Source organism: Esox lucius, chromosome 23, assembly GCF_011004845.1.
Source record: "Esox lucius isolate fEsoLuc1 chromosome 23, fEsoLuc1.pri, whole genome shotgun sequence".
NCBI lineage: Eukaryota > Metazoa > Chordata > Actinopteri > Esociformes > Esocidae > Esox > Esox lucius.
This window is the reverse complement of record NC_047591.1, coordinates 18,742,251-18,767,725: the sequence shown is the minus strand read 5'-3', so window position 1 is coordinate 18,767,725 and position 25,475 is coordinate 18,742,251. Positions and strand designations below refer to the sequence as shown.

The following is a 25,475-nucleotide window of genomic DNA, read 5'->3' as shown; positions in this document are numbered from 1 at the left end:
ATCTGTCTACATCTCTTTCTCAGTGTCTCACTCTCTGTCTCTCTCTCTCTCAGGACTACCTTGGGGCTGTGATAGTTCTAACAGCAGCAGTAACCTCCATATGGAGCTCTCTCTATCTACTTCCCTCTGCCCTAGTAGGTCTGGGTCTGACGTATGCCCTAACAGTGAGTCCCCCTACATACCGTCACACCAAGATTAGATAAAAATCATCAATATAATATTAGAAATATATGATTTTCAATTCAGTAAATGCAGGTCGCTAAGCGGTCATTCATTACATTTTCACAAAGCCTCCAAACACTGTATTGTTTCATGCTGCAAAATGCTATGTTTTCATCAACTACATCAGTGGAGATTTACTGGGCCATTATTCATCAGGACTTTGATGTCTTTTAGTGCCTTACTTACATTTACAAGCTATCAAGGCTGCGAGGCCTTAGGAGAACACAATATTCAGTAGACCATTTATGGATCTATACAGAGACAGACTGAGTCAGTCAGCTTAATGAGAGTAGTTTTGCTGCCAGTGCTTGGTAAAGAAAGGTCATTCTTTAAACTCCCCTCAGACGATTCAAGAGAATATTTGTCTGTCTTTCTCTTTACTGTAACAAAACCTGCAGTATTTATTTCGATAGGTCTTTCATAACTACTCTGGAAGCGTTGCCCAATAATGAATATTCAGACTGAGTTCAGACTGAGTACCGTTGGTTTTGTCCTCAAAACATTAAATATCTCCAGGGTTCACTAGAAATTGACATTTGTTCCTGAGTGAGCTATTACAATTAAATTGTTTTGTTCACTAGCGAAACCCTTCCACTAATCAAATGTATTTCTTACGCATTACATATTTTACCATCTATTCTTCAGGTGACCAACTACTTGAACTGGGTGGTCAGGAACCTGGCCGACTTGGAAGTCCAGATGGCTGCTGTCAAGAAAGTCAACAGCTTCTTGAGTACTGAGTCCGAGAACTACGAAGGATCCATGGGTAAACCTGTAACACCTTAACGCGCCTCCCAAATTCTGGTACTCTCGTGACATTAGCTTACCAATGAGTAAACAAAGATGTGTTTTGGGGTTCTATGATAAAATACCTTGCAATCACTCAATACAACAGGATCCAGCTGAATCCTGCAGTCCAAATTATTGAAGTTATTTCTGTCTGGTTATACTATTTTTGAGTTCCTCACCGATGTATAAATGGACAATCAGTTATGTATCACTGACAATTTACCAAGTACAATTTCCAGTACGAAACGTAATTATATATACTCTATTATCGCTACCCGAACTGATGGCTTTAAACAGTCTTGTGTAGTATAACTGTCGGCGTATCACTTCTGTGAGGGATCCCTCTGCTCACTGCAACAGAAAAGACAACCGGACCAGTCAGCCGACTAGTCGAGAACGACTGGGGATTTACAGTTAAGGGCAGAGTGACCTCCAACTGACAGCGTTTCCCCGCCCCAATTCCTAAGGCCTCTTTTGTGTGTCAGTGTGTGGGGTCCCGCCGAAGTCCCGCAGAAGGGTCCTTCGAAAAGCAACATCGCAGATTGAATGATGTGCTGCTACCAAGGCTGTGTAAAAAAAAAAAAAACTGAAAGAAAAGACGGTGACATCTGACTGTGTAAACACAGGTCTCTGGGGGGGAGGACGATAAGAGGCGCAGGGACCAAACGGGAATGAGGAGCAAGAGAGGGAATGGAAAGAGCCATCAAACACGAAGAGAGGAGACGGTGGAGAGGGAGAAATTATGAAGATTCTTCTGATAAGAGGAGGAGTAGAGATGGAGATTTCTCAAAAAAGAAGAGGAGAAAGGAGTGAGAAGAGACGAAAGAAAGAAAAGAAGGAGAAAAACGCGACGTCCATCTCTAGATCAGTGGCCCTGCTAGCTTCTTGTGGTCAAAAACCTCTGCCAGAGAGGGCTGTCCTTCTCTTTGACGCAATGGAAAGTTTGGCCTGATAAAGTGAGAGGCCCAGGCTGTTTTTTTTATTTTTAAATAATGATAGACATAATGAGTGGAGTTTGCACAAACACTGATCCGCCATCTTGTTCAGTTTTACATTCTCCCCTTTGATGAAGGTAGTCCTTTTGTTTCCTGTTTCTGTCTTTTGTTTGGGCTGTGTTAGGACTGGGAGTATGTGGCTTGTTAAACCCCCTATATTAAGAACCGCATGCCTGGTTTCAGCTGTAAAACACTGGGTACTTTTGAAGTTGGCAAAGGCTGTAGGCTAAACAGACCACAGCGTGGTCACAGTAAGAACATGAATCTTGAGTAACACTTAGGGCGCCACTTATGTGAAAGACATCCTTTTGCACATGGCTGATATCAAACGCATTACTGGGTTATTTTGCCAAGAAATCCAAAAACCCCGGCCGTAGATATTACGTACGACGTAAGATCATAGCATCCAATTCGAAATCTCATTCATGTTTTTCTTGATCTGTGTGTTCTATCCAGACAACTCCCAGGTCCCTGAAGACTGGCCTCAACATGGAGACATAAAGATCCAGGATCTGTCAGTCCGTTACGACCCCCTTCTGAAGCCGGTCCTCAAACATGTCAGCGCCTACATTAACCCCGGTCAGAAAGTAAGTAATAAACGTTGGTCTTAATGCGACAGTGAGTTGGCACTGTACCACTGGCTTCCACAAACGTCGTATTTAGGGAGCTGCAATCCTGGACGGAAGATTAATCACACCGACTCACATAAACGTGATGTAACGCGACTGTGAGTTGACACATAGTGGAGAAACCTACCAGTTTGTCACGCCAACTTCGTAAGGCACGCGCCTTTCACCTCTCGGCACACGCGTGTTCGTTCTCGTGCGGTGGTGTTACTGCACCTCGTCGAACTGTTGCTACCCGATCGGACCGATTAGGCCCTCTCTACTGAAAGCAGATAAAACAGACGGTGAAACAGGTACATTATATTGAGCCTAGAGCAGAGATTAATAGATACAGATCTACTAGAACACTTTCTGAGATGGTGTCCTACTTCATTGATCCTTTACAAGCCGCAGTGTTTGCAGGTTTTGGTTCCATCCCAGTACTTACAAACATTAGTCAAGCTGTAAATGGAGCCCTTGACTTGTTGAATCAGGTGTTTGTTTTTTGCAGAGCCAGAACAGTAACCAGGACTAAAAACATCTTAGTGGGTGTCCTGGTTACTCCGTTTGACTCTGAGCTCTGTAAGCAAAGCTTGATATTAGGTCTCGATCTCGATAACTTTGAGTGTTTTATAAGCAAGGCTGCATATCATGTATCTGTCTGTTTCACAGAATGTGTGTTTTATATGCAACATTGGATAGGCCCAGTAAGTATCTCCTTATCTGTGTATCAGTCTTTTATGAGCAGGCCAGGCCTGCTGGTTATTGTGTCTTTATGAGGTTGAAATGTCTAGTATCTCCTGCTAAGCTTCAGTCTCGCACCGTGAACCTCCATTTAGTCTTAGGATACAAGCCCTTAGTACAGAGTGTATTTTTTGTGTGCCGTCTTTGGCCCAACGCAAGGGAATATGTGTGTGGAATAGTTTGAATCGGTCCTGATCCTCTTTGTGACTTAATAGGTTGGGTGTCAGTCCGCTAGGTTATTTACCGTCAGCTCGCTAAATCCTATAAGTGAGACTCCAGAGTTTTACTGTATGAGGAAGTTCGTCAGGTCCTGTCAGGTCCTGCTGGTGGGACAGGTGGTCCAGGCTGTGACAGATTGTGTCTCTTTCTGCCATATGACGACTGGTTGAGAACTAACGTTCCCTTTTCCCATGTCCTCTCTCAAGGTGGGAATATGTGGACGCACAGGAAGTGGAAAGTCCTCCCTCTCTCTGGCCTTCTTCAATATGGTTGACATGTTTGAAGGTTAGTCTCTCTCCCTGATTCATGTGTAGAAGGCCCCAGGGGGGGGGGGTCTTCAGAGGGGGCCCTTGAAGTTAAAAGACATACTTGTAACATCCAGAAGCTGAATATCTGCTTTTCTTCTACGGTAGACTGACAAGTGATAGTAGGAAAAATCCTTTGACAGTCATTTTGAAAGTCCCTCTGAACCAATTAGAACGGAGTAAATCCTCCAGTTGATTAAGTCACAGTGGAGCAGTCAGACACAGAACTAAACCGACTGCAACGGAACACTGACACCGAAAAGTCAAGGCATTCCCTTGGGGTTTGGCAAGCTGTTATCTAATTTTAAAAAAGGCCTAGGTTCTCTGCTGAAATTTCTGTACACAATGTGACCCAGTAACCTTCTATATAAAGTTGTAAATCTGAAAGAACATGTCAGAAGTCTAAAGAGGAAACAGCATTTCAAAGCTGCCGCAAAGTTGTACTCGTCATCGTGAAACAGGCTTGTGCCCACTCTCTTGCCAATGTCCTGTAATTACTCTAATTCAGAAAATAACCAATTCATAATGCTCTGTATTTATTTTCATACTTTAAAGGTTTTGTCAGTGTCTGCTGATAAAGTATGATATGATATTCTGTTTTTACACTGTCAGAATAATCTTTGTATTTGCTCGATATCCTGGCAGACTATTCGGCCAAACCCAACAATAGACAGTCTGTTCACTTTTCCCACACAAGCACCGCTGGTACAGACAAATGCATTTTACATTACAATGAAATATGATGTGTTCATATCCCCTTATAAAGGCAAAGGAAATGTTTGAACACTGTTGTAGAAATAGACCAGCCATTTGGACATTCTTGGAAAGATTATTCTGTGGTATCATTTTAAAAAAGGTTTATGGCACCATCAATGCCCTACATGGTTCGGGAGACTGATCAGAGAGGCGACCATTGATAAAGTTACAGGTTTTTTAATCGCGAAGACTGGTCAAAGTGTGCTTGTGACAACAATATCCCAAACACCCCACAAATTTGCCCAGTATGGTAGTGGGGCTTTTCTCAAGAAAGTCCAACTTGGATCCTGTTTGAAGTATGTCAAAAAAACACCACATTCTGTGGCTAGGTAGCAAAAGGTTTTGTGGTCTGAAAAAAAATGAACTTGATCCAAGGAACACATACTTTGGGGCACTTGTCTGCATAGAGGAGGAAAAGGGATTAAATGAGATGGGGACTTGTCTCACATATACATAGTCATGTGAAAAAATTAGGACACCCCATTAAATATTCTGTTATTCATTAAGAAATGTTCACATATCGATGTCTAATCTTGTTTTATTCATCTCTGGAAAGTGATCCAATTGCAGGTAAACAGCAAAAAATAACATAGTTTTACTCATTAAACAAAAGACGTCAACAAAAATGCATATTCTAACTGAGGAAAAAGTTAGGACACTCTACCCTCTAATACCTAGTGTTACCCCCTTTGGCTGAAATAACTTCAGTGAGACGCTTCTTGTAACCCTCTACCAGTCTCTGACATTGGTCTGAGGAAAGTTTGCCCCACTCCTCAATGCAGAATGCTTTAACCTGTGTGATGTTTGAGGGGTTTCTTGCATGTACAGCCCGTTTCAAGTCACCCCACAGCATCTCAATGGGATTAAGATCTGGGCTTTGACTGGGCCATTCCAGGACTCTCCATTTCTTAGTTTTCAGCCAGTCCTTGGTGGATTTACTGGTATGTTTAGGGTCATTGTCATGTTGCAGGGTACAGTTCCGCTTCAGCTTTAATTTTCTTACAGAGGGTCTCACATGTTGCTCAAGCACCCTCTGATACACTGTAGAATTCATGATGGATTATATGATGGTGAGTTGGCCAGGTCCTGCTGCTGCAAAGCATCCCCAAACCATGACACTTCCACCTCCATGCTTCACAGTTGGTATGAGGTTCTTTCCCTGGAACGCTGTATTCAATTTTAGACTCATCTGTTTAAAGAACATTATTCCAGAAGTCCTGTTCTTTGTCTACGTTCTCTCTGGCAAACTTCAGTCTGGCCTTAGTGTTTCTCTTGGAGAGTAAAGGTTTCCTCCTTGCACACCTCCCGTGTGTAAACTTGTGCAGTCTCTTTCTGATTGTGGAGGCATGCACTTTCACATCAACGGTCGCCACAGCCTGCTGTAGGTCCTGTGATGACATTTTAGGGATTTTGGAGACTTCTTTTAGCATCTTGCCGTCTGCTCTCGGGGTGAACTTGCTTGGACGGCCAGACCCGGGCATGTTGGCAGTTGTTTTGAATGTCCTCCACTTGTACACCATTTTCCAGACAGTGGAATGGCTCTTTTTAAATCCCTTACAAGACTCATAAGCTGCAACAATCTTCTTTCTGAAGGCCTCAGACAGGTCTTTCGATGTCACCATGGTGTTCACTCTCACGTCAACAGTCAGGAGCACACCAAACTGAATGTCTGTGGTTTAAATAGGGCACGCCTCCTTCAAAATGCTGAGTAACAATGTTCTAATCATGTGCACCTGATGTGATACACCTGTGTGTGATTTCAGCCATTTTAAGTGGGACAAAATGTCGGGGTGTCCTAATTTATTTTATCACATTTTACAGAAAGTTTTAAAAAGTATTTCCTTCAGTTTTTGTTTAGTTATATTACTTCAATCTCTCAGTATTGTTAAAATTGATATTAAATATCCATATGTCTAAATATTTTTTAAAACACGTTTTCATAGGGTGTCCTAATTTTTTCACATGACTGTATTTGTGCAGTCAAATGGATAACGTAATGAATTGCGATTAATCGCATAATCATCTGTAGTTAATCGCAAATAATTGCAGAATTCAAACGTTACCCTTAATACACACTTTTCTCTTTAAAAAGCAGTGCATTACGTTTTATTGTAAATTATGGAAAGTGCTTGACTTGGAATTAAACTAATGCAATTTGTCACAGCCCTTCAATGGCGGCCCCTAACATATCAAAATGATTGTACTTACTACATGTAGCCCGTGTAAAATACCAGTGAAGCGCTCAGGTCAACTGCCAATAAAATTACTGTTAACCGATATCTGCTGGCACCCCCGTTAACACGTTAGTGGCGAAATCACTTGATCCGTTCCCCTAGCGACAACGGGAGGCAGCTGATATTGCCCGGCCTTTGCGGTTTTGACCAATCCTTCACTTTTAGCTTGCAACCCCAAATATCGCAGAATGTCACAACCCAACAGCTTGCAAAATTACCTTATAGCATTCAAGAAAGGCGGCCCCAACATTAACACAACAGTGTAGTAAAGTAATCGTGTGTCATTGCAGAAATTTACCTCAGTAAAATGCATGTGTCAGACCGATACCGTGGAGGGCCGAGTGTCTAGAGGTTTTCGCGCTCACCTTGTGCTTGATTGAATAATTAGGTCACTAATTGTTTAGGCTCCACCTTCGCCTGGTTGTTAAGGTCTGAACTGAGAACCAATTATTTAAGGAAAAAAAATCCTAAATCCAGAGTACACTATAGGCCCTTCGTGGAATCTGTTTGACGCCTGTGCCCTAAAAGAACGCGGGGGATTATCTCTGCTACAGCCTACTGTCAATAAAAAACAAAACGTGACAGCCCCTGCAGAAACGAAAATGGGCACATGCAATTTGTTTTATAAATCCAAACGCCAATAGCAAGTAGCTAGTATTTAGTTTTGGTGGATAGCAAAAGCTAGCACTATTAAATCCTACATATTACATATTAACAGATCGAGGGCGACCGTCAGTCCGAGACTGAGCACGCTATATTTATTTCTTATATTGTCTCTAGATCTTGAGGGCGACGTTATAGATTTCCTCGTGTTCTTGTTCTAGTAAAGTTAGCTGTTCGTCCGACGTGTTGGTGTAGGGCATTGGTTTCCCAACCAGGGGTACAAGGCTCCATCTGAACCCCAACTGTTAAATACATTTAAAGTAATCTATTTCTCCAGCGGAATGCCGTTCTTGTGCTTATCATATGAACAGCCCTTTAACCGCGTGTACAGCCATCCAGCAGGCTTGCTAGCGCTTAAAGCCGAGCACTTTGGATGGCTCCCAGGCTCCATAAAGAAAAATGTGTTAACGGGGACAGAAAAATGACGGTGTTAAGTAACTAAGTAATCGCGTTAACATTGACAGCCCTAATATAAGTATGTAAGACCAACACATTTGGAGAAAAAAAATGTATAATAATCTGAGGCACTGACTTGCGAGAAAGGTTCAAATGGGTATAGACTTTCGATATGCACTGGATGCTTTTATAACAGCTGTACATCCCTGAAATGGCTAACAATACTGCTTACCCAAAACCTCCTATATTTCTAAAGTGCGTTGTGCTGAATCATAACACCATATCAGCTCAGATCCCACTCCAATAATAGTTTTCCCTCTGTCCCCTTGACCCTTGACCCTCAGGGCAGATCCTCATTGACGGCGTGGACATCAGTAAGCTACCTCTTCAGACCCTGAGGTCCCGCCTCTCCATCATCCTCCAGGACCCTGTGTTGTTCAGCGGATCAATTCGGTACGTGGAGAACATTTGAACGCTCTTGTGTTGGGGGGGGGGGGAACGTGTGTGTACATGGAGAACATTTGAACGCTCTTGTGTTTGGGGGGGTGAACGTGTGTGTACGTGGAGAACATTATAACGCTCTTGTGTTGGCGGGGGGGCGGGATGAGGGGGTGAATGTGTGTGTACGTGAAGAACATTTGAACGCTCTTGTGTTTGGGGGGGGGGGTGAACGTGTGTGTACGTGGAGAACGTCAGGACTGAGACACTGGATCAGCCCAACGCGCACCTCTGTTAACAATCACTCACAAGCTGGCAAGGAACGCGCACGCACGCACGCACACACACACACACACATAAACACACACATAAACACTAGCACACACTACACAGAGGTGGTCAGGAAACCAGTGTGAACAGACAAGACTATGGCCAATAAACAGTTACTTCCTCGTGTCTCAGTGATCAGTTGATCTGTGGGCGACGCGCTGTCCGTGTTGTTTGGAGAGACAAACTCCTTAAAGCCGTATTATAATCAGTGTACGCTATGATCAATGCCCCGTCCGTTTAATCACACAATGACTCCCATTAAAACGGTTGGAGTTTACAGGGACCGACAGAGCAGCCGACACGTGGGTAAGACACAACTGCAGTGTACTATGGCCGCAATAACTTAATAGGACCTGTTTACTTTACCAGATATACAACATCTTGTTGTGTGTGTTTGGTTAAAATATCGAAATCCTCAACAGACGTCACAGAGAGAAAGTTCATCCCACACCCAGCAAGTTGGCCTCTCTCTCTCTCCATCTCTCTCTCCAGTGCCACAGCCTAAAGATGTTTGGAGTATTACCAGACAGCTGAGCTACTTTGTTTGTTGTAAGAGACAAAGAGCATGTGGTGTTTGTTTAGAAAGACGTTCTCCTCCCGATTAAACCCCCCCCAGACATCCAAGGGAGCCGTCGAGGCAATAAGTCAGGGGCCTGCGCGTTCAGCCAGCCGTTTCCCTGGCGATGTTTATACTAACAGAGGCCCCAGACGATAAGTCCGATGGCGGCGGCAGTTAGAGGGAGACTGTGCTTACGGTGCCCCTGCTACGGCCTAACATCACCAGAAACCAGTGGAACCAACAGTAGGTTGGTGTGGTAGGGAGGATGTGCCCTGGTGCAAAACAGCCAAGAGGCTGTGCCCTGGTACAAAACACTGTGCCATCCATCGCCGGTTACGGTCAAGCACCGACAGTGGTGAGCCCTCTCCCTGATGACCTCCGTTTACTCCTGCATTCTCCTCTCAAGGTCTGCATTCATCTGACTATTAGTCTAGTCTTTATCCATCTCTAAGAATCTGCAGTATACTCTATTTCTCTCTATGAATCCCTCAGTCTTTGGATCTCTGACTCGCCTTGAATCACTGTGTCCATCAGATGCTCTATGAATCTGTCTTTCTGATGCTCTATGAATCTGTGTGTCTATCTGATGCTCTGTGAATCTGTCTTTCTGATGCTCTATGAATCTGTCTTTCTGATGCTCTATGAATCTCTGTGTCTATATGATGCTCTGTGAATCTGTCTTTCTGATGCTCTATGAATCTCTGTGTCCATCTGATGCTGTATGAATCTGTCTTTCTGATGCTCTATGAATCTCTGTGTCTATCTGATGCTCTGTGAATCTGTCTTTCTGATGCTCTATGAATCTGTGTGTCTATCTGATGCTCTGTGAATCTGTCTTTCTGATGCTCTATGAATCTCTGTGTCCATCTGATGCTCTGTGAATCTGTCTTTCTGATGCTCTGTGGCTCTCTCTGCCTCCCATGCCCTCACTCTCTACCTTCTCTCTATTTCTCTGTCGCTCTCTATCAATCCCTATTTAATTGTGACATTGTCTGAAGAAACTCTTTGGGCCTTTTAACATTGCATTATTCGTATATTAATGTTGTTATTCGTGTTATGATATATCTGTCGCGTGGACCCCAGGAAGAATAGCTGCTGCTTTGGGTTCTAGCATATTGGTATCATAACAGAAATGGTAAATCTCTATCTTCTCTGGCTGTCGTTCTCTATTCCCCCCTTATCTTTCTGTATTCCCCATCGTCTGCCCTGTCCATATCTCCGTCCTCTGTTTGGAGCTCTCTGTTCTTTTCCATATATTTTTCCTTGGCCTGGCTTAATCTTCTCTTGCCCCATCCCCCCATCATTCCATACCCCCTGTTCTCTCGTTCTCATTCCCTCCCACTCATTTCCTTGTCAGGTTTAACCTGGACCCAGAGCGCACCTGTACAGACGACAGACTGTGGGAGGCACTGGAGATCGCCCAGCTGAAGAACATGGTCAAAGCCCTGCCTGGAGGCCTTGGTATGTCTGTCTCCTCCACGCTTGTCGGTCTGTCTCCTCCACGCTTGTCGGTCTGTCTCCTCCACGCTTGCTATTGAGAATCGTCCAGCCGTCTGAATTTGGCGTGTTCCAACCAACTACACAATCTTTGGAATAGCATATATGACAGAAAAACACAATCAGACAATAGTCGAGTTTCTTTTAGAAGAAGGTTGCCTTTGTGAAAACGTGTGTGTGTGTGTGTGTGTGTATGTGTGTTTGTGTGTGTGTGTGTGTGTGTGTTTGTGTGTGTGTGTGTGTGTGTGTGTGTGTGTGTGTGTGATCCAGACGCAGTGGTGACAGAGGGTGGGGAAAACTTCAGTGTGGGTCAAAGACAGCTGTTCTGTCTGGCCAGAGCCTTCGTCAGGAAGAGCTCCATTCTCATCATGGACGAAGCCACCGCATCCATCGACATGGCTACGGTGAGGTCACTTCCTCCAAGCCGTCTGGCGTAGCTCTGGATCATTGGTAACATTATGACGAATTGTACAGTCTGGGCCTCTTTCATTGGAAAGGCAGATCTCTGAAATAACTTAAAGAACAAATATATGCGCCATGTGTATTACAACATACAGACCAGGCATAATTCTCCATCAGTTTGTTCTCCTGTTCCACTGTTATAAAGGTTCCAGCTTTCCATACAGGGCACAGGTCATTATTGAGCAGAAGATGTCTGTGTACTTTTACCGGTGTGTGAATGGCTGCTTTTACAACCAAACACCCTGCCTTTGACGAGAGCCATGAGCCTCTGCTCAAAATAGGCGCACCGTGTAGGGAATAAGGGGGCATTTGGGACGCATCGTAAAGCCCTAACACACTCCTCAATCCTTATTACCGCAGGAGAACATCCTACAGAAGGTGGTGATGACAGCCTTTGCGGACCGAACAGTTGTCACCATTGCAGTGAGTCAGAGGTTGTCTGTATGGGTCTTTGTTTGAAAGGCCAGCACTGGGAATAAGATTCTGTTCTGTTCAATAGTCCAGAAGCTACTGTCATCTACTGTATGTCACTCCATTCCTCCTTCTTTCTTGCTCGGTTCATTCATATTTGTAGAAAGGACAAGTGACTATTCTAACCAGTTTTGGGGTACATTTCAATGCAATTCTAGTCACTTTGGGAAGTATATTTCAATTCAAATTCTCTGCAATGCTTTTTAGTAAAAAAAAAAAAAAATTAAATTAGAATGTCATTGGAATGTGATTTGCTTTTGGAATTGATATTGAATTGAACCCAACACTGATTGTAGTTTTCCAAGATTTCATTTTTTCCTTATCTCTTATGAAGTGTACCTTTGCTGTGGTTCAAAGCAGGCTCCTCCAAATTAATTTCTGGTGGGATTAAGTGTTGAGATTAGCATATATATGTACACAGACATATGCCAGACAAACCCTAAAATGTTCTCTCTTATATCATGAATTGATGTTAGGGAAGAATTGCATGTCAGTTTAATTAAAGCATGCTGCTGATCTCAAATCTGAACTGACCACTGAGGCCTCTCTAGCCTCTCGAGCCTCTCTAGCCTGTCGGCTTTCCTTCCTTCACCTGTCTTCTTCTCCTTGTTATCCCTCCCTCTTTTTCTATGTCTCTCTTTCTTGTCCGTTTGCCTCCCACCTTTCATCTGTCGCTCCTTCCTATTTTTTCCCTGTTCGGCTGTCCAGCACCTGGTGTCCTCCATCTTGGAGGCTGAGCAGGTGCTGGTGTTCTCCGCGGGGAAGCTAGTGGAGTGCGACTCTGCGGCCAATCTGCTAGCGCAGCAGGAGAGCCTCTTCAGTGTCTTAGTGAGAGCTAACAAGTAGGCCTATTCCCGCCCGCCCTCCCAGGCGTCTTCGGCCTCCCGGGTTGGTACTGCACACTGACTCACCGTATGGGGGGGTACAGAGAGGGGGGCCACATCTAATATCAGCATTACTCTCGGGGCTTGACTCCTGGGTTGTCAGACTAAATTAAAGTAAAAATGTCTTTAATTGAAGTATCTGTTAAGGTTTTCTCAGTGTGGTTTGTTTTATGTCTGCCTTGCTCCATTGCAATTGCGCAACAGTTGCAAATTCCATGCTGCGTTGCAATAGCCTTTTCCCTTTTTGTGTCGTTAGAACAACAATAAATCTAGCCGATGTCATGGAATGCATGTGTTTTACTGGGTGTGCGATTGTGTCACTCACGCAGCATCGGGTCCATACCATCCTGGAAGCCGACCTGGTGATCGTAATGAAGCGAGGCAACATCATGGAGATTGACAGACCGGAGGCCCTTTTGGAGCAGGAGGACAGCATGTTTGCCTCCTTCGTCAGGGCGGACATGTGAGCCCACGTGGTGTCAATCAGCGGGTCGTCAATCGGTCTACCAATCAATCGATTAACAAATTAAAGCATAAATCTGTCCGCTTAGTGTTTTTCCCAAATGCTTAGGTGGAGCACATGGGTGCGGAGATTAGTGCCAGGGCTGACCAGTATGTTATATTGAACCTGACTGAAGCTAATCCTTTTTAGGTGGGGGCTGGAGGCCCCACCCCAACTTGGTAATGATAGTGAAAACACGGATTCCCAAAGCACGATGAATGGCCTTCTAGTGTTGATAAGTGATACTGTATTATGTTTGACTGATTGAATGACTGACGTATTAACTTGGTCCTGTTAGGGTCACATTCGGTCGTTGAATACATTAACACTTTTCAATGTGTAAAGTTTAAGTTATATCGTAACACACATTATATTTACGTACACATTTCACTCCATTACTTGTATGTAAGCAATAAGCAGGTATTTTGTAGTATTACTGAACTGGTACAAACACTGTGGGGTTAATCACCGGTGCAGTTTTAGCCCGGCGATCCCTCTGTCTGTCTGACTAGATGCGATGCTGAATTAAACCCTTGGGACTTTAACCCAGAGTGCTCCCCTAGAGAAGCAGCGCTTTTTCTGCCGGATGTTCTCAAAAAAGGCACCACTCCTAACGTGAGATGTCGTGGACTTAATTAACCCTTTGGGTATTCCGTTGATATCCTCGCGGGAGAACACACGAGGCGCAGACAGACAGATATTGGGATTCGGGGAGATTCCTAGGTCTTCTGTAAGCTGGTGTTACGGTGGAATCACCGGTGTTAGTTTCTGCCGTGTTGGCTGGTAGTGATTGGGGATGTGTTTTATATCAGAGATTAACCGGTTTCTGCAGAGCTGGGCCACTGTCCAAGTGTAGTACAATAGAATGAATACATGCAGTTATTTCACGTATATCAGACAATGATGTTTTTACATCAACGACTTTGTATTACAGGTTGAATGCCAATCCGATTATTGTAATGTACACATTGAAGATTTGTTTTATTCATATCGCGCCACGTTATTCTATGGTGTTTTTTAAATCGCAGTGCAAAACGGTTTCTCATCTCAAGAAGTTTGTTTTACTTTTTTAATTTTTTTGGTTCTTCATTCATGTCTCACGGCGCATTAATTTTGCTAAACACCTGTCCGCACACTGATGTTAAAATCAATCTACACTCACCTATCGACCAAGTGACAAGCAACGTTAATCTGCGTTGGAAAGCAGCCCTCCCCTTTAACAATGAACGGGTCGGTGCAGTCGAGCCTCTTTGAACCAGACTGAATCACTGTTTCACTTTCATTTTGTTTGGATCCCAGCGTAATCACGTCCCCCCGCTTCCTACTCCACAATGTATACAATACATTATGAAAGGAGTAACAGCCCGGTGTGTTCCATCTTGCCCCCGTCGAGGCTTGTGGGTCCCTGCATTGTGAGTTGAAAAGTCTACCACAAAGGGCCCCTATAGTATAGATAGTGTCTGCTATCCTTCACCAGAGTTGTCTTTTTATGGGCAAGGAGCACTTTGGAGTCGGTCCGAAAGCACCGAACTTCAGAGGCCCCTTCTCAGTTGAAGGGATTTCAGATGATGTCATGAGAGGAGAATGGCTATAGATAAAGAGCACTGATATGTTGTCTATGACAATGACCGTGGAGATACGTGATGTCATGTCTTGCCACGTTGATGATGTGTAAGGCTCCCAGCACAACACTGTACGTGGACTGACTGCATGTACTGAACAGTCCATAGTAACGCAACTGTCATTGGACCATATCACACAAAATGACATCATAGTGTATTTGATGTTGCTCTGCTTTTACTGGTCATTTTTTTAATCTTGGGGATGTGAACATCAATATACAGTGCCCTCTGTAAGTTTTGGGACAGTAAGTAATTATTTTTTCCTTTTAGCTCAAAAGTTTGAAATGTGGAATAAAGGCTGAGACTGTGAACTGTAATCTCAGTGATTGACTGTAAATCCAAAGTTTTGGAGTATAGAGCAAAATGAAAGAAAATGTATCACTGTCCCAACATATACAGATGGCACTGCATGTTCTTTTTTTAATATCTATATAACATTAGTAATTTTGCAGACACTCATATTCACAGCATTTTACAACAATCAATATGATTTTAAGGCTACAGTTTGTCTTTTTCAACTTTGTGGGCCTGTATTCAGTATATATAGTGTATGATTTTCATAATATTTTTAAATATGGACATATTGCAGATAATTATACTGTGTGCCTAACTTTTGTACACTTGAACTGATAATAAAATTTGCTTTGAGTGAAAACTGCTGTGAGCATGTGCTTTTTGAGTTGCATAAAATTCCCTGACACACGCCTTTTTGTGTAGGCTACTGCTTGCGGAGTAGCATGTCATTAGTTGAAAAATGGCGCCACCTCTTGGTTATCAACAGAACGGGCCCTATCATAAAATGCTTCCTTATAATGTAACACTAATAAAGAAGGAATAATTAGCGTATTGAGGGGGAACAATATATTTTATCACCCTTGATTAATATAGAAAGAAAACATCTGTGATCTTTGACATTTTTACTCAGTAATATTTTTACCGTTACCGCAAATCTCATGAATTAACTCAACATATTTTCCAACTGTTACAAATATATTGCTTTGCTTTTAAATAAATTATACAAAACAAATTCACTTATAAATAATTATTGGGGGTTCCTCTTTGTTGAAGAAAGCCAACAGGGTATGTAACCCGCCCATGTAAGTAGAGAAACTACGTCAATTGAATTTGGGATGCGCCCTGAGTCGGTGAGTGCGTGGAAACTCCATCCATCAGAACTTTTTAGAAGTGGCGCTGGAGCAGATCAAATAGCTGCATATTTTTGTTCCATATGATATACGAAAAAGTACGATTTCATCGAAATTATTAATCTGAATTATGTTTTACGCAAGCTGACAGAATTACGCAAAACTACATAAACGATTCAGTATTTTCTTTTCTTTATTGTAAATGCAGTAAAATGCGCTGACGATGTTGGCGAGAAAAAGCATAATCCCGGAGGAGTTTTCCCTACCCATACTTGCGTCGAGGATCCCTCGCAAGCCAGTGTTTAGAGACCGGGTAAACAAAGCCCGTTTCATCGCCAAGAGCGGATCCTGCAACTTGGCGCATAAAAACATTCGAGAACAGGGCAGATTCCTGCAAGACGTTTTCACCACTCTGGTAGACCTGAAATGGCGCTTCACCCTGGTAATCTTCACCATGACCTTTCTGTGCAGTTGGCTTCTCTTCGCCATGGGATGGTGGCTTGTTGCCTTTGCCCATGGAGACCTGGAACCCACCCGCAAGGATGACATTCAGCAGTGCGTCACGAACGTCAAGTGAGTGGCCTATCCTAGTATGGGCTCTTCATTTCTGGAAGTATTGATGATTTAATTTGTATAGGTTGTGTTTCTGTATTTTGCGTAGCCTATACGCTTGCATTAATAATATATTACAGCCTTCTGATTTATTTGGGACTTCTAGAACAATTGTTTTTTGCCTAATACTTGTGAAAGGAGTCGCAAAGAAAACGTGTGACGAGGCAGCATTTGCAACAGCACTTTTCAGTGATTTGGTTTAATAAAATAACTCGAGCAACATTTTTAAAACAGCCCCAATGTGATAGCATTCGACACATTGTTATCCGGTGCACAATTTCTCAGTCCTTAATTTCCGAGTGCTGCTGAGCGCGGTATGTGCGTGGTCTCGATCTGAACAGAAATCTCCGGTAGCGCCGGCCGCCTTTTCACAGGGCACAACGGGTGAAGACTAGACTAATACACCTCACTTCCAACAAAAAGGTCGGCCAATTTAGCAACTGTGGATTTTTTTTGGTCAAATCATCTGTATCCTACTAATCGCACACAATCTAAACTCGTGAAGAAATGGTTAGAGTAGCATTTACTTCGAAGCACAATATGTTCTTCAAGATAAAATGTAAAAGGGTATTGTGAAAACATATTTACATGTATTACTCAAAGGACCATATGAACAACCTATTTGCTCAAAAAATCTACCCCAACGGGTTCTTCAAAGGGTCTTTGGTGGAACCACTGAAAATGTGTTTTTTGAAGAACCCTTTTAGAATGTTCATGGAAAAATGTGTAGGGATTCCCCGGAGTTTAAATATGAAGAATCCCTAAAGGGCACTCCAGGAACCTTTTGTTTTCAGTGTCACCTACTGTGCATCCCGACTCTGTGGATGGACTAAACAACTATATTTATAGCTTTGTGAGAAAATGGAAATGACATCAGACTTGGTTTTGCATAGATCAGGAAAACAAGATGAAAAGCTTCATAAAGCCAATGTAGAGAGATGACCGGGGTCAGAGGAAAACTACTGGACAGTGAAGCATGGTTTCATAAGTCTTACTTTCCTTGTGTGCTTTCCTTTACAACCACAGATCTCTAAGGACTAAACAATGACAGCAATATGATGAAGTTCCTTATCACTTGAATGGAACTAGTTTTTGATGGCAAGTAACTGTAAGACTCAGAGATGACAGAAAAAGCTTTATGAAGGTTTTAGGTCTACAAATCTATTAGGATAATATAAAAATTCCTTATGATGAAAATCTCTTATTCCTGGTCTCTGGCCCTCTGGTCTCTGGCCCTCTGGTCTCTGGCCCTCTGGTCTCTGGCCCTCTGGTCTCTGGCCCTCTGGTCTCTGGCCCTCTGGTCTCTGGCCCTCAGGTCTCTGGCCCTCAGGTCTCTGGCCCTCAGGTCTCTGGCCCTCTGGTCTCTGGCCCTCTGGTCTCTGGCCCTCAGGTCTCTGGCCCTCTGGTCTCTGGCCCTCTGGTCTCTGGCCCTCTGGTCTCTGGCCCTCTGGTCTCTGACCTCTGGTCTTTGGCCCTCTTCTCTGCAGGTCATTCACCTCCGCCTTCCTGTTCTCCATCGAGGTCCAGGTGACCATAGGCTTTGGTCACCGCATGATCACAGAACAATGCCCTGCTGCCATCGCCGTCCTCATCTTCCAGAACATTGCTGGGCTCATCATCAACGCCATCATGCTGGGTTGCATCTTCATGAAGACTGCTCAGTCACACCGCCGCGCTGAGACCCTCATCTTCAGGTAGGTAGCGTAGAGGTGACGTTAAGTTGGCAAGCCATGCAGATAGTACAGGTGCCCTTACAACAGCTTGTACAGGAAACAAAAGGGCATCACAATGATCTTTTCCTGATATTATGATCATTCAAGACTAGGTACAGTTGGTTGCAATCAGTCTTTAACAAAACTGCTAGCTTTAAATGAAACTGAAATTCACTATTCAATAGTGCCAGTGAAAACACTACTGTTTAGAACACCACAAAAACAGTGTAAGACCACAGAAAACATCTAATTGCAGATCAGTTTGTCTGCTTAGTGTTCAACTTTCTCATCTGAGTTGGAACAGGTTTTAAAGCATTTCACTGTATTGCAATGTTGATGGCAAAAATGCATGACAGCAGAGAGGAAATAAAATGTTTTGCCTAAAGTTAACGTTGTATAATCTCGTCTCATATTTACAGCCGTAATGCCGTTATCGCTGTGCGCAACAACCGCCTCTGCTTCATGACCCGCGTGGGCGACCTCCGCAAGTCCATGATCATTGGCGCGGCGGTCCGGCTCCAGGTGGTCCGGAAGACCACGACCCCCGAGGGCGAGGTCATCCCCATCCACCAGATCGACGTGCAGACGGACAGCGCGGCGGCAAGCAACTCCATCTTCCTCTTGGCGCCTCTCATCATCTGTCACACCATCGACAAAGACAGCCCGCTGTATGACCTGTCGGCCATGGAGCTGCAATGCAGCGACCTGGAGGTGATCGTGATTCTGGAGGGCGTGGTGGAGACCACGGGCATCACCACCCAGGCCCGCACCTCCTACGTCACGGAGGAGATCCAGTGGGGTCACCGCTTCGTGCCCATCGTGACCGAGGAGGACGGGGTCTACTCGGTTGACTACTCGAAGTTCGGGAACACGGTCAAGGTGGCTACGCCGAGGTGTTCGGCCCGCGAGCTCGACGAAAAGCCGTCGATACTGATCCAGACGCTGCAGAAGAGCGAGCTGAGCCACCAGAACTCGCTTAGAAAGAGGAACTCCATGAGGCGAAACAACTCAATGAGAAAGGGCGCCGGTAGCTCCGTCCCCATGCGACGGAACAACTCCGCCCTCACCATGCCCAAGGTGCAGTTCCTTACCCCCGAGACGGTGGGTCAGAACGTGGCCATCACATGACACGAGGCCTGGTTCCCATTGGCTGTCCTACTCTTCCTGGGCGGGACTTCCCATGCTGATCCTCTGGCTCAGATAGAGCTGACTCTCATTCTAGTATCCACTGTCTTCCACATGCACAGTAGTCACTGCTATACCTGACATACACAATAACCTGTTATTATTACTATTGTGAAGACTGATTCTTGTTAACCTGTTTTAGATTTATTGATTTGTGTCTTACTTTCTTTTCAAAGTGTTGTTTTCTTAAAAAGGGCTGTACTCCTTGAATTCTTTTACCCAGCTTTCTGCCATTTGACTATCTAGGATTCCAGCCTTAATGTTACCGAGACCAAAGTACATGTTTTTATATATTATTACAGATAATATATGAGCCTGACCAATTCTTGCCTTAGATTTTAGCCGTTTAGCTAAAATGTTCTTATCCAGAGACCTACAGTTATATTATATTACATACTAACCTTGTGTGTCATCCTTGTCCAACTCTTAAAAACATGTACCACAAGTTATGTATGAACATGTTAATCTTGTTTCTGAAAAGTGTCAAATGGACCACGTATAAAACCAATGTGCATTTGGTTGGCACTTCCACCCCTGAAAAGGCATTTAAATTATTTTACAAGTGAGGTTCCACCAAGCTCACCATTTTCAGGTGAAAACCAGTGTGGGATGACAAAGTGGACATCAGCAAGAACGCTCTTGCAGCAGCGTGCTATGCAAAGGCTATGTGCCGCATGAGTGAGAGTGTGAAGTCAAAACATGAAATTATTTGATTTGACATTGTTGTTGACAATCACATGACAAAGGGATGCAGATATTTTCCTTATTTAAAGGACGGTGTAGGTGTCATGCACAATGACTACATTGGTAAGAACTACAACAACAAACAAAAATGTGAAAGACAATGAGATCTGTGATCCCATCCCTCTGTAACAGTGGTGTCGTTAGGCCTGGATCTCAAATTGACCAAAAATAATGAAAAATAGCCCCTGATCTATTCATCTATAATTCCAATCGCACATTATGACAATGTAGACGTGTAGGCTGCTAGCATGTACATCGAACATTTCTGCACGAACATTCAAAACTCTGTACTTTCTGTCCTGGGCGGAGCTGGAGTGGTGGTGGGCGGAGCTGGAGTGGCGGTGGGCGCTAAGCCCCGAATGTATTGTGATCCTAGCGACACCTCTGGTGACTAAGAAACAGTGGTCCTGATTCAATTCTACAAAATGTTTATAGATCCGTTCATGTTTATAGCTAAAAATGACAGCTATTGTTGTTGCATTCGCTGGTCTTTTTACGCTTCGTTTGCCATACCCCATGGGCAGCATTGATCCGAGCCAAAACAAATTCATTTATTGACAGGCCAAGAAATCTGAACGGATATTCACTTCGCAAACGATGTCACAGACTTCACACAGCTCATCACCGCTCCTAACAGAGGGCAGGGGGAGAATGAGGAGTAATGATGGGTACCTCTTAATAGTTTTGTTGAGCTGGCACTTGGCTCCGTTGAAGCACCTGAAGCATTAAGCATTATTATCATCCACGCTTAATTCATGTTTGACACCAGATAGGACACTAGCTTCAATTTCCAGCTTACAAGTTGAATGAATCAAATTCATGATCCGGAATCTTGGCTCACTTAAAGATACTTCAGTGTCTACCTGTTACTGAAAATGATATCTGGGAAAAACAACAGGAGGGATATACATTTGATGCCTGATGCCAATCAAAGGCTGTGAAATTTTACTGCGCTTGCTTTCAAGTCACTGCAGTTGCTTCTACCCAACTGCATTTTGCAGTTCTTATTTCTACCGTCTAGCAGTGGCTTGCTGACAGACATTTCCCTGAGTGAAATGTGCTTCCTATTGCAGGGTTGTGTGGCTATACTACCTAGTTATATTACGGCAAATGCACTTGATATTTTTGACTCTCACCACCTCATGATTTTATAACACCTATACAAAGCCTTCTGTCATGGTGGGACTACATACACACATGGGCCTCTAAGACAAATAGATATTTTCATCTTTGAAACATGATGATATGAAACAATTGGAGACCATTGTCCTACTGTATCAGAGATAAATTAGTATGTAAGGATGCGAAGAGCTTAGCCTTGCTTCATCAATGAAGGGGATTTCAATAAATTTATTGAACAAGCATTTTTGCATTAAATTAACTAGTTAAATACAATATGCTTCTGTTATACCAGAATCTGAATTATCTTGAAGGTACTTGAAAGACTTTCTCAAGACAATTCTTGTAGAATAATAGATTTTCTTCTGCCATAATACTTTTATTTAGCCAGTAGCTCCATTCATAATAAGGATGCTATTATTTGTGTTTTTAAATCACCACTTTGTTTTGGGTGGCCATCTTTTTTTTTTTTTAAACACCAGTTTCTACTCCATGCGTGATGGGGCTAGAAATGGTTGATAAAATGGAGTAGGGTCTCTCAAACTATGGTGAATGTTTTTGTTTTTACAAATTTACAAAAATGTAGTCCTTCGTGCCTTCATACCTGTAGACAAAAGTCTACACCACTGGTGCTGACAAACGGATTTTCTTAGTTTGTTTTTCAAAAAGGGGAACATACAATTCATCAATTAAATCAATTTAACGGGAGTTCACAAGCTTCTCGAGACACTTATATAACAATACTCTTTAGGAAAGTTTTACATTTGACAAAACAGACATCTTAAATGAGTGATGAAATATGGCCAAACATTTTTACACACAATAAGAGTTTGTACATGACGCGCTACTTACAAACGGAACACTGTCCATGTCGGTTTAGTTGTCTTGTAAGGGAATCACGTTCGGATTTCTCGACGAAGCCCCTCCCCCTGACTTCCGCCTCCACTCGGCTAATTTCGGTTCACTCTTGAATGCGCCCTACGACTCTCCTCCCACAATGCACTGCGGGTATTATAGCAACGTTTCCATTTTTACAATACAACTGTACAAACACTGGGTTATCAAAACGATTAATTCCCACTTAACTCAGAATATCCTTCGTTGTCACAAAAATAATCGCACCAATGTACCGGGATGTTATTGGAAACCGTCCCCGAGAAGTGTATCGTCGGTGGTAGGTAGATTCCTACTTCCTCCTGAAGGGTTAGCTTTGCGCAGTGGCAGTATCGTAGCCTATGAGGTTTATCCGAGGCGCGATTATTGCTAGTTGAAAACTTTACCCAATACCCCGCCGTGACGACTTGAAATATAGTCGGCATTGGCAATTTTTGACGGTCTCTCCGGAGACTGATTTCTTTGTGAAAAACCAATCTATGCTCTCTGTTTTCAGAGCTATTACTGAGCAGAACAAATGTTTCAACCTTTGCATAGGCTGCTCTTTCCAGTTCTTCTCGTGCTTCCGGTTTGTACGTTTATTAATATTGATTTTACTGGATTATTGGATGTTTATTAACCTCTGTGTCATTTTGGTGAAAACTATTTTTTTCTGTCCATAATTCACAAAATAAGGTTTTATCTCCAAAAGGGCATACCACATTGGAGTTATAAGGTTATATCTGTGATCTATCTGTGATCCAATCAAAAACATTAAATAATAAACTCAAATATACAACGTGTCATAACTACAACGCACACCTATTCTTTTTCAATTGAAGTAATCCTCAGAATACCCTTCGTTGACACAAAAATAATCGCCACATTGTGCCGGGATGTTATTGGAAACCGTCCCCGAGAAGTGTATCGACGGTGGTAGGTAGATTCCTACTTCCTCCTGAAGGGTTAGCTTTGCGCAGTGGCAGTATCGTAGCCTATGAGGTTTATCCGAGGCGCGATTATTGCTAGTTGAAAACTTTACCCAATACCCCGCCGTGACGACTTGAAATATAGTCGGCATTGGCAATTTTTGACGGTCTCTCCGGAGACTGATTTCTTTGTGAAAAACCAATCTATGCTCTCTGTTTTCAGAGCTATTACTGAGCAGAACAAATGTTTCAACCTTTGCATAGGCTGCTCTGTCCAGTTCTTCTCGTGCTTCCGGTTTGTACGTTTATTAATATTGATTTTACTGGATTATTGGATGATTATTAACCTCTGTGTCATTTTGGTGAAAACTATTTTTTTCTGTCCATAATTCACAAAATAAGGTTTTATCTCCAAAAGGGCATACCACATTGGAGTTATAAGGTTATATCTGTGATCTATCTGTGATCCAATCAAAAACATTAAATAATAAACTCAAATATACAACGTGTCATAACTACAACGCACACCTATTCTTTTTCAATTGAAGTAATCCTCAGAATACCCTTCGTTGACACAAAAATAATCGCCACATTGTGCCGGGATGTTATTGGAAACCGTCCCCGAGAAGTGTATCGACGGTGGTAGGTAGATTCCTACTTCCTCCTGAAGGGTTAGCTTTGCGCAGTGGCAGTATCGTAGCCTATGAGGTTTATCCGAGGCGCGATTATTGCTAGTTGAAAACTTTACCCAATACCCCGCCGTGACGACTTGAAATATAGTCGGCATTGGCAATTTTTGACGGTCTCTCCGGAGACTGATTTCTTTGTGAAAAACCAATCTATGCTCTCTGTTTTCAGAGCTATTACTGAGCAGAACAAATGTTTCAACCTTTGCATAGGCTGCTCTGTCCAGTTCTTCTCGTGCTTCCGGTTTGTACGTTTATTAATATTGATTTTACTGGATTATTGGATGATTATTAACCTCTGTGTCATTTTGGTGAAAACTATTTTTTTCTGTCCATAATTCACAAAATAAGGTTTTATCTCCAAAAGGGCATACCACATTGGAGTTATAAGGTTATATCTGTGATCTATCTGTGATCCAATCAAAAACATTAAATAATAAACTCAAATATACAACGTGTCATAACTACAACGCACACCTATTCTTTTTCAATTGAAGTAATCCTCAGAATACCCTTCGTTGACACAAAAATAATCGCCACATTGTGCCGGGATGTTATTGGAAACCGTCCCCGAGAAGTGTATCGACGGTGGTAGGTAGATTCCTACTTCCTCCTGAAGGGTTAGCTTTGCGCAGTGGCAGTATCGTAGCCTATGAGGTTTATCCGAGGCGCGATTATTGCTAGTTGAAAACTTTACCCAATACCCCGCCGTGACGACTTGAAATATAGTCGGCATTGGCAATTTTTGACGGTCTCTCCGGAGACTGATTTCTTTGTGAAAAACCAATCTATGCTCTCTGTTTTCAGAGCTATTACTGAGCAGAACAAATGTTTCAACCTTTGCATAGGCTGCTCTTTCCAGTTCTTCTCGTGCTTCCGGTTTGTACGTTTATTAATATTGATTTTACTGGATTATTGGATGTTTATTAACCTCTGTGTCATTTTGGTGAAAACTATTTTTTTCTGTCCATAATTCACAAAATAAGGTTTTATCTCCAAAAGGGCATACCACATTGGAGTTATAAGGTTATATCTGTGATCTATCTGTGATCCAATCAAAAACATTAAATAATAAACTCAAATATACAACGTGTCATAACTACAACGCACACCTATTCTTTTTCAATTGAAGTAATCCTCAGAATACCCTTCGTTGACACAAAAATAATCGCCACATTGTGCCGGGATGTTATTGGAAACCGTCCCCGAGAAGTGTATCGACGGTGGTAGGTAGATTCCTACTTCCTCCTGAAGGGTTAGCTTTGCGCAGTGGCAGTATCGTAGCCTATGAGGTTTATCCGAGGCGCGATTATTGCTAGTTGAAAACTTTACCCAATACCCCGCCGTGACGACTTGAAATATAGTCGGCATTGGCAATTTTTGACGGTCTCTCCGGAGACTGATTTCTTTGTGAAAAACCAATCTATGCTCTCTGTTTTCAGAGCTATTACTGAGCAGAACAAATGTTTCAACCTTTGCATAGGCTGCTCTGTCCAGTTCTTCTCGTGCTTCCGGTTTGTACGTTTATTAATATTGATTTTACTGGATTATTGGATGATTATTAACCTCTGTGTCATTTTGGTGAAAACTATTTTTTTCTGTCCATAATTCACAAAATAAGGTTTTATCTCCAAAAGGGCATACCACATTGGAGTTATAAGGTTATATCTGTGATCTATCTGTGATCCAATCAAAAACATTAAATAATAAACTCAAATATACAACGTGTCATAACTACAACGCACACCTATTCTTTTTCAATTGAAGTAATCCTCAG

The 25,475-nt window shown here is 42.9% G+C and overlaps 2 protein-coding genes and 5 non-coding genes across 18 annotated transcripts in view; all 7 read left to right on the top strand.

Moving 5' to 3' along the window:
- Positions 1–13,067, top strand: part of abcc9 (ATP-binding cassette, sub-family C (CFTR/MRP), member 9) — a 35,862-nt gene extending 22,795 nt beyond the window's left edge. For 8 of the 12 annotated variants that reach the window (XM_020042791.3, XM_020042790.3, XM_020042795.3 and 5 more), the window contains 9 exons: positions 54–164; positions 868–988; positions 2,463–2,593; positions 3,781–3,859; positions 8,273–8,381; positions 10,613–10,716; positions 11,023–11,156; positions 11,575–11,637; positions 12,899–13,067. In XM_020042791.3, coding sequence (XP_019898350.1) covers positions 54–164; positions 868–988; positions 2,463–2,593; positions 3,781–3,859; positions 8,273–8,381; positions 10,613–10,716; positions 11,023–11,156; positions 11,575–11,637; positions 12,899–13,036 — 990 coding nt within the window. In that variant the 3' untranslated portion in view covers positions 13,037–13,067. Of the gene's footprint in view, positions 1–53; positions 165–867; positions 989–2,462; positions 2,594–3,780; positions 3,860–8,272; positions 8,382–10,612; positions 10,717–11,022; positions 11,157–11,574; positions 11,638–12,393; positions 12,574–12,898 lie in introns of all 12 variants that reach the window. The other 4 variants (XM_010905192.5, XM_020042797.3, XM_020042789.3 and 1 more) reach the window with 2 other exon arrangements.
- A 2,270-nt stretch (positions 13,068–15,337) lies between these two features.
- On the top strand, positions 15,338–19,876 carry kcnj8 (potassium inwardly rectifying channel subfamily J member 8). Its single transcript, XM_010905194.4, has 3 exons — positions 15,338–16,411; positions 17,938–18,144; positions 18,582–19,876. Exons 1-3 carry the CDS (start codon positions 16,062–16,064, stop codon positions 19,288–19,290), a joined length of 1,266 nt encoding a protein of 421 aa, XP_010903496.1. The 5' UTR covers positions 15,338–16,061; the 3' UTR covers positions 19,291–19,876.
- Positions 19,877–22,416: 2,540 nt separating this feature from the next.
- On the top strand, positions 22,417–22,557 carry LOC114830215. The gene has a single exon (XR_003777928.1). It is a non-coding gene; the product is annotated as a U4 spliceosomal RNA (small nuclear RNA).
- Positions 22,558–23,051: 494 nt separating this feature from the next.
- LOC114830157 lies at positions 23,052–23,192 on the top strand. Its single transcript, XR_003777882.1, has one exon. It is a non-coding gene; the product is annotated as a U4 spliceosomal RNA (small nuclear RNA).
- A 494-nt stretch (positions 23,193–23,686) lies between these two features.
- Positions 23,687–23,827, top strand: LOC114830159. The gene has a single exon (XR_003777884.1). It is a non-coding gene; the product is annotated as a U4 spliceosomal RNA (small nuclear RNA).
- Positions 23,828–24,321: 494 nt separating this feature from the next.
- LOC114830161 lies at positions 24,322–24,462 on the top strand. The gene has a single exon (XR_003777886.1). It is a non-coding gene; the product is annotated as a U4 spliceosomal RNA (small nuclear RNA).
- Positions 24,463–24,956: 494 nt separating this feature from the next.
- LOC114830163 lies at positions 24,957–25,097 on the top strand. Its single transcript, XR_003777888.1, has one exon. It is a non-coding gene; the product is annotated as a U4 spliceosomal RNA (small nuclear RNA).
- Positions 25,098–25,475: the final 378 nt, after the last annotated feature.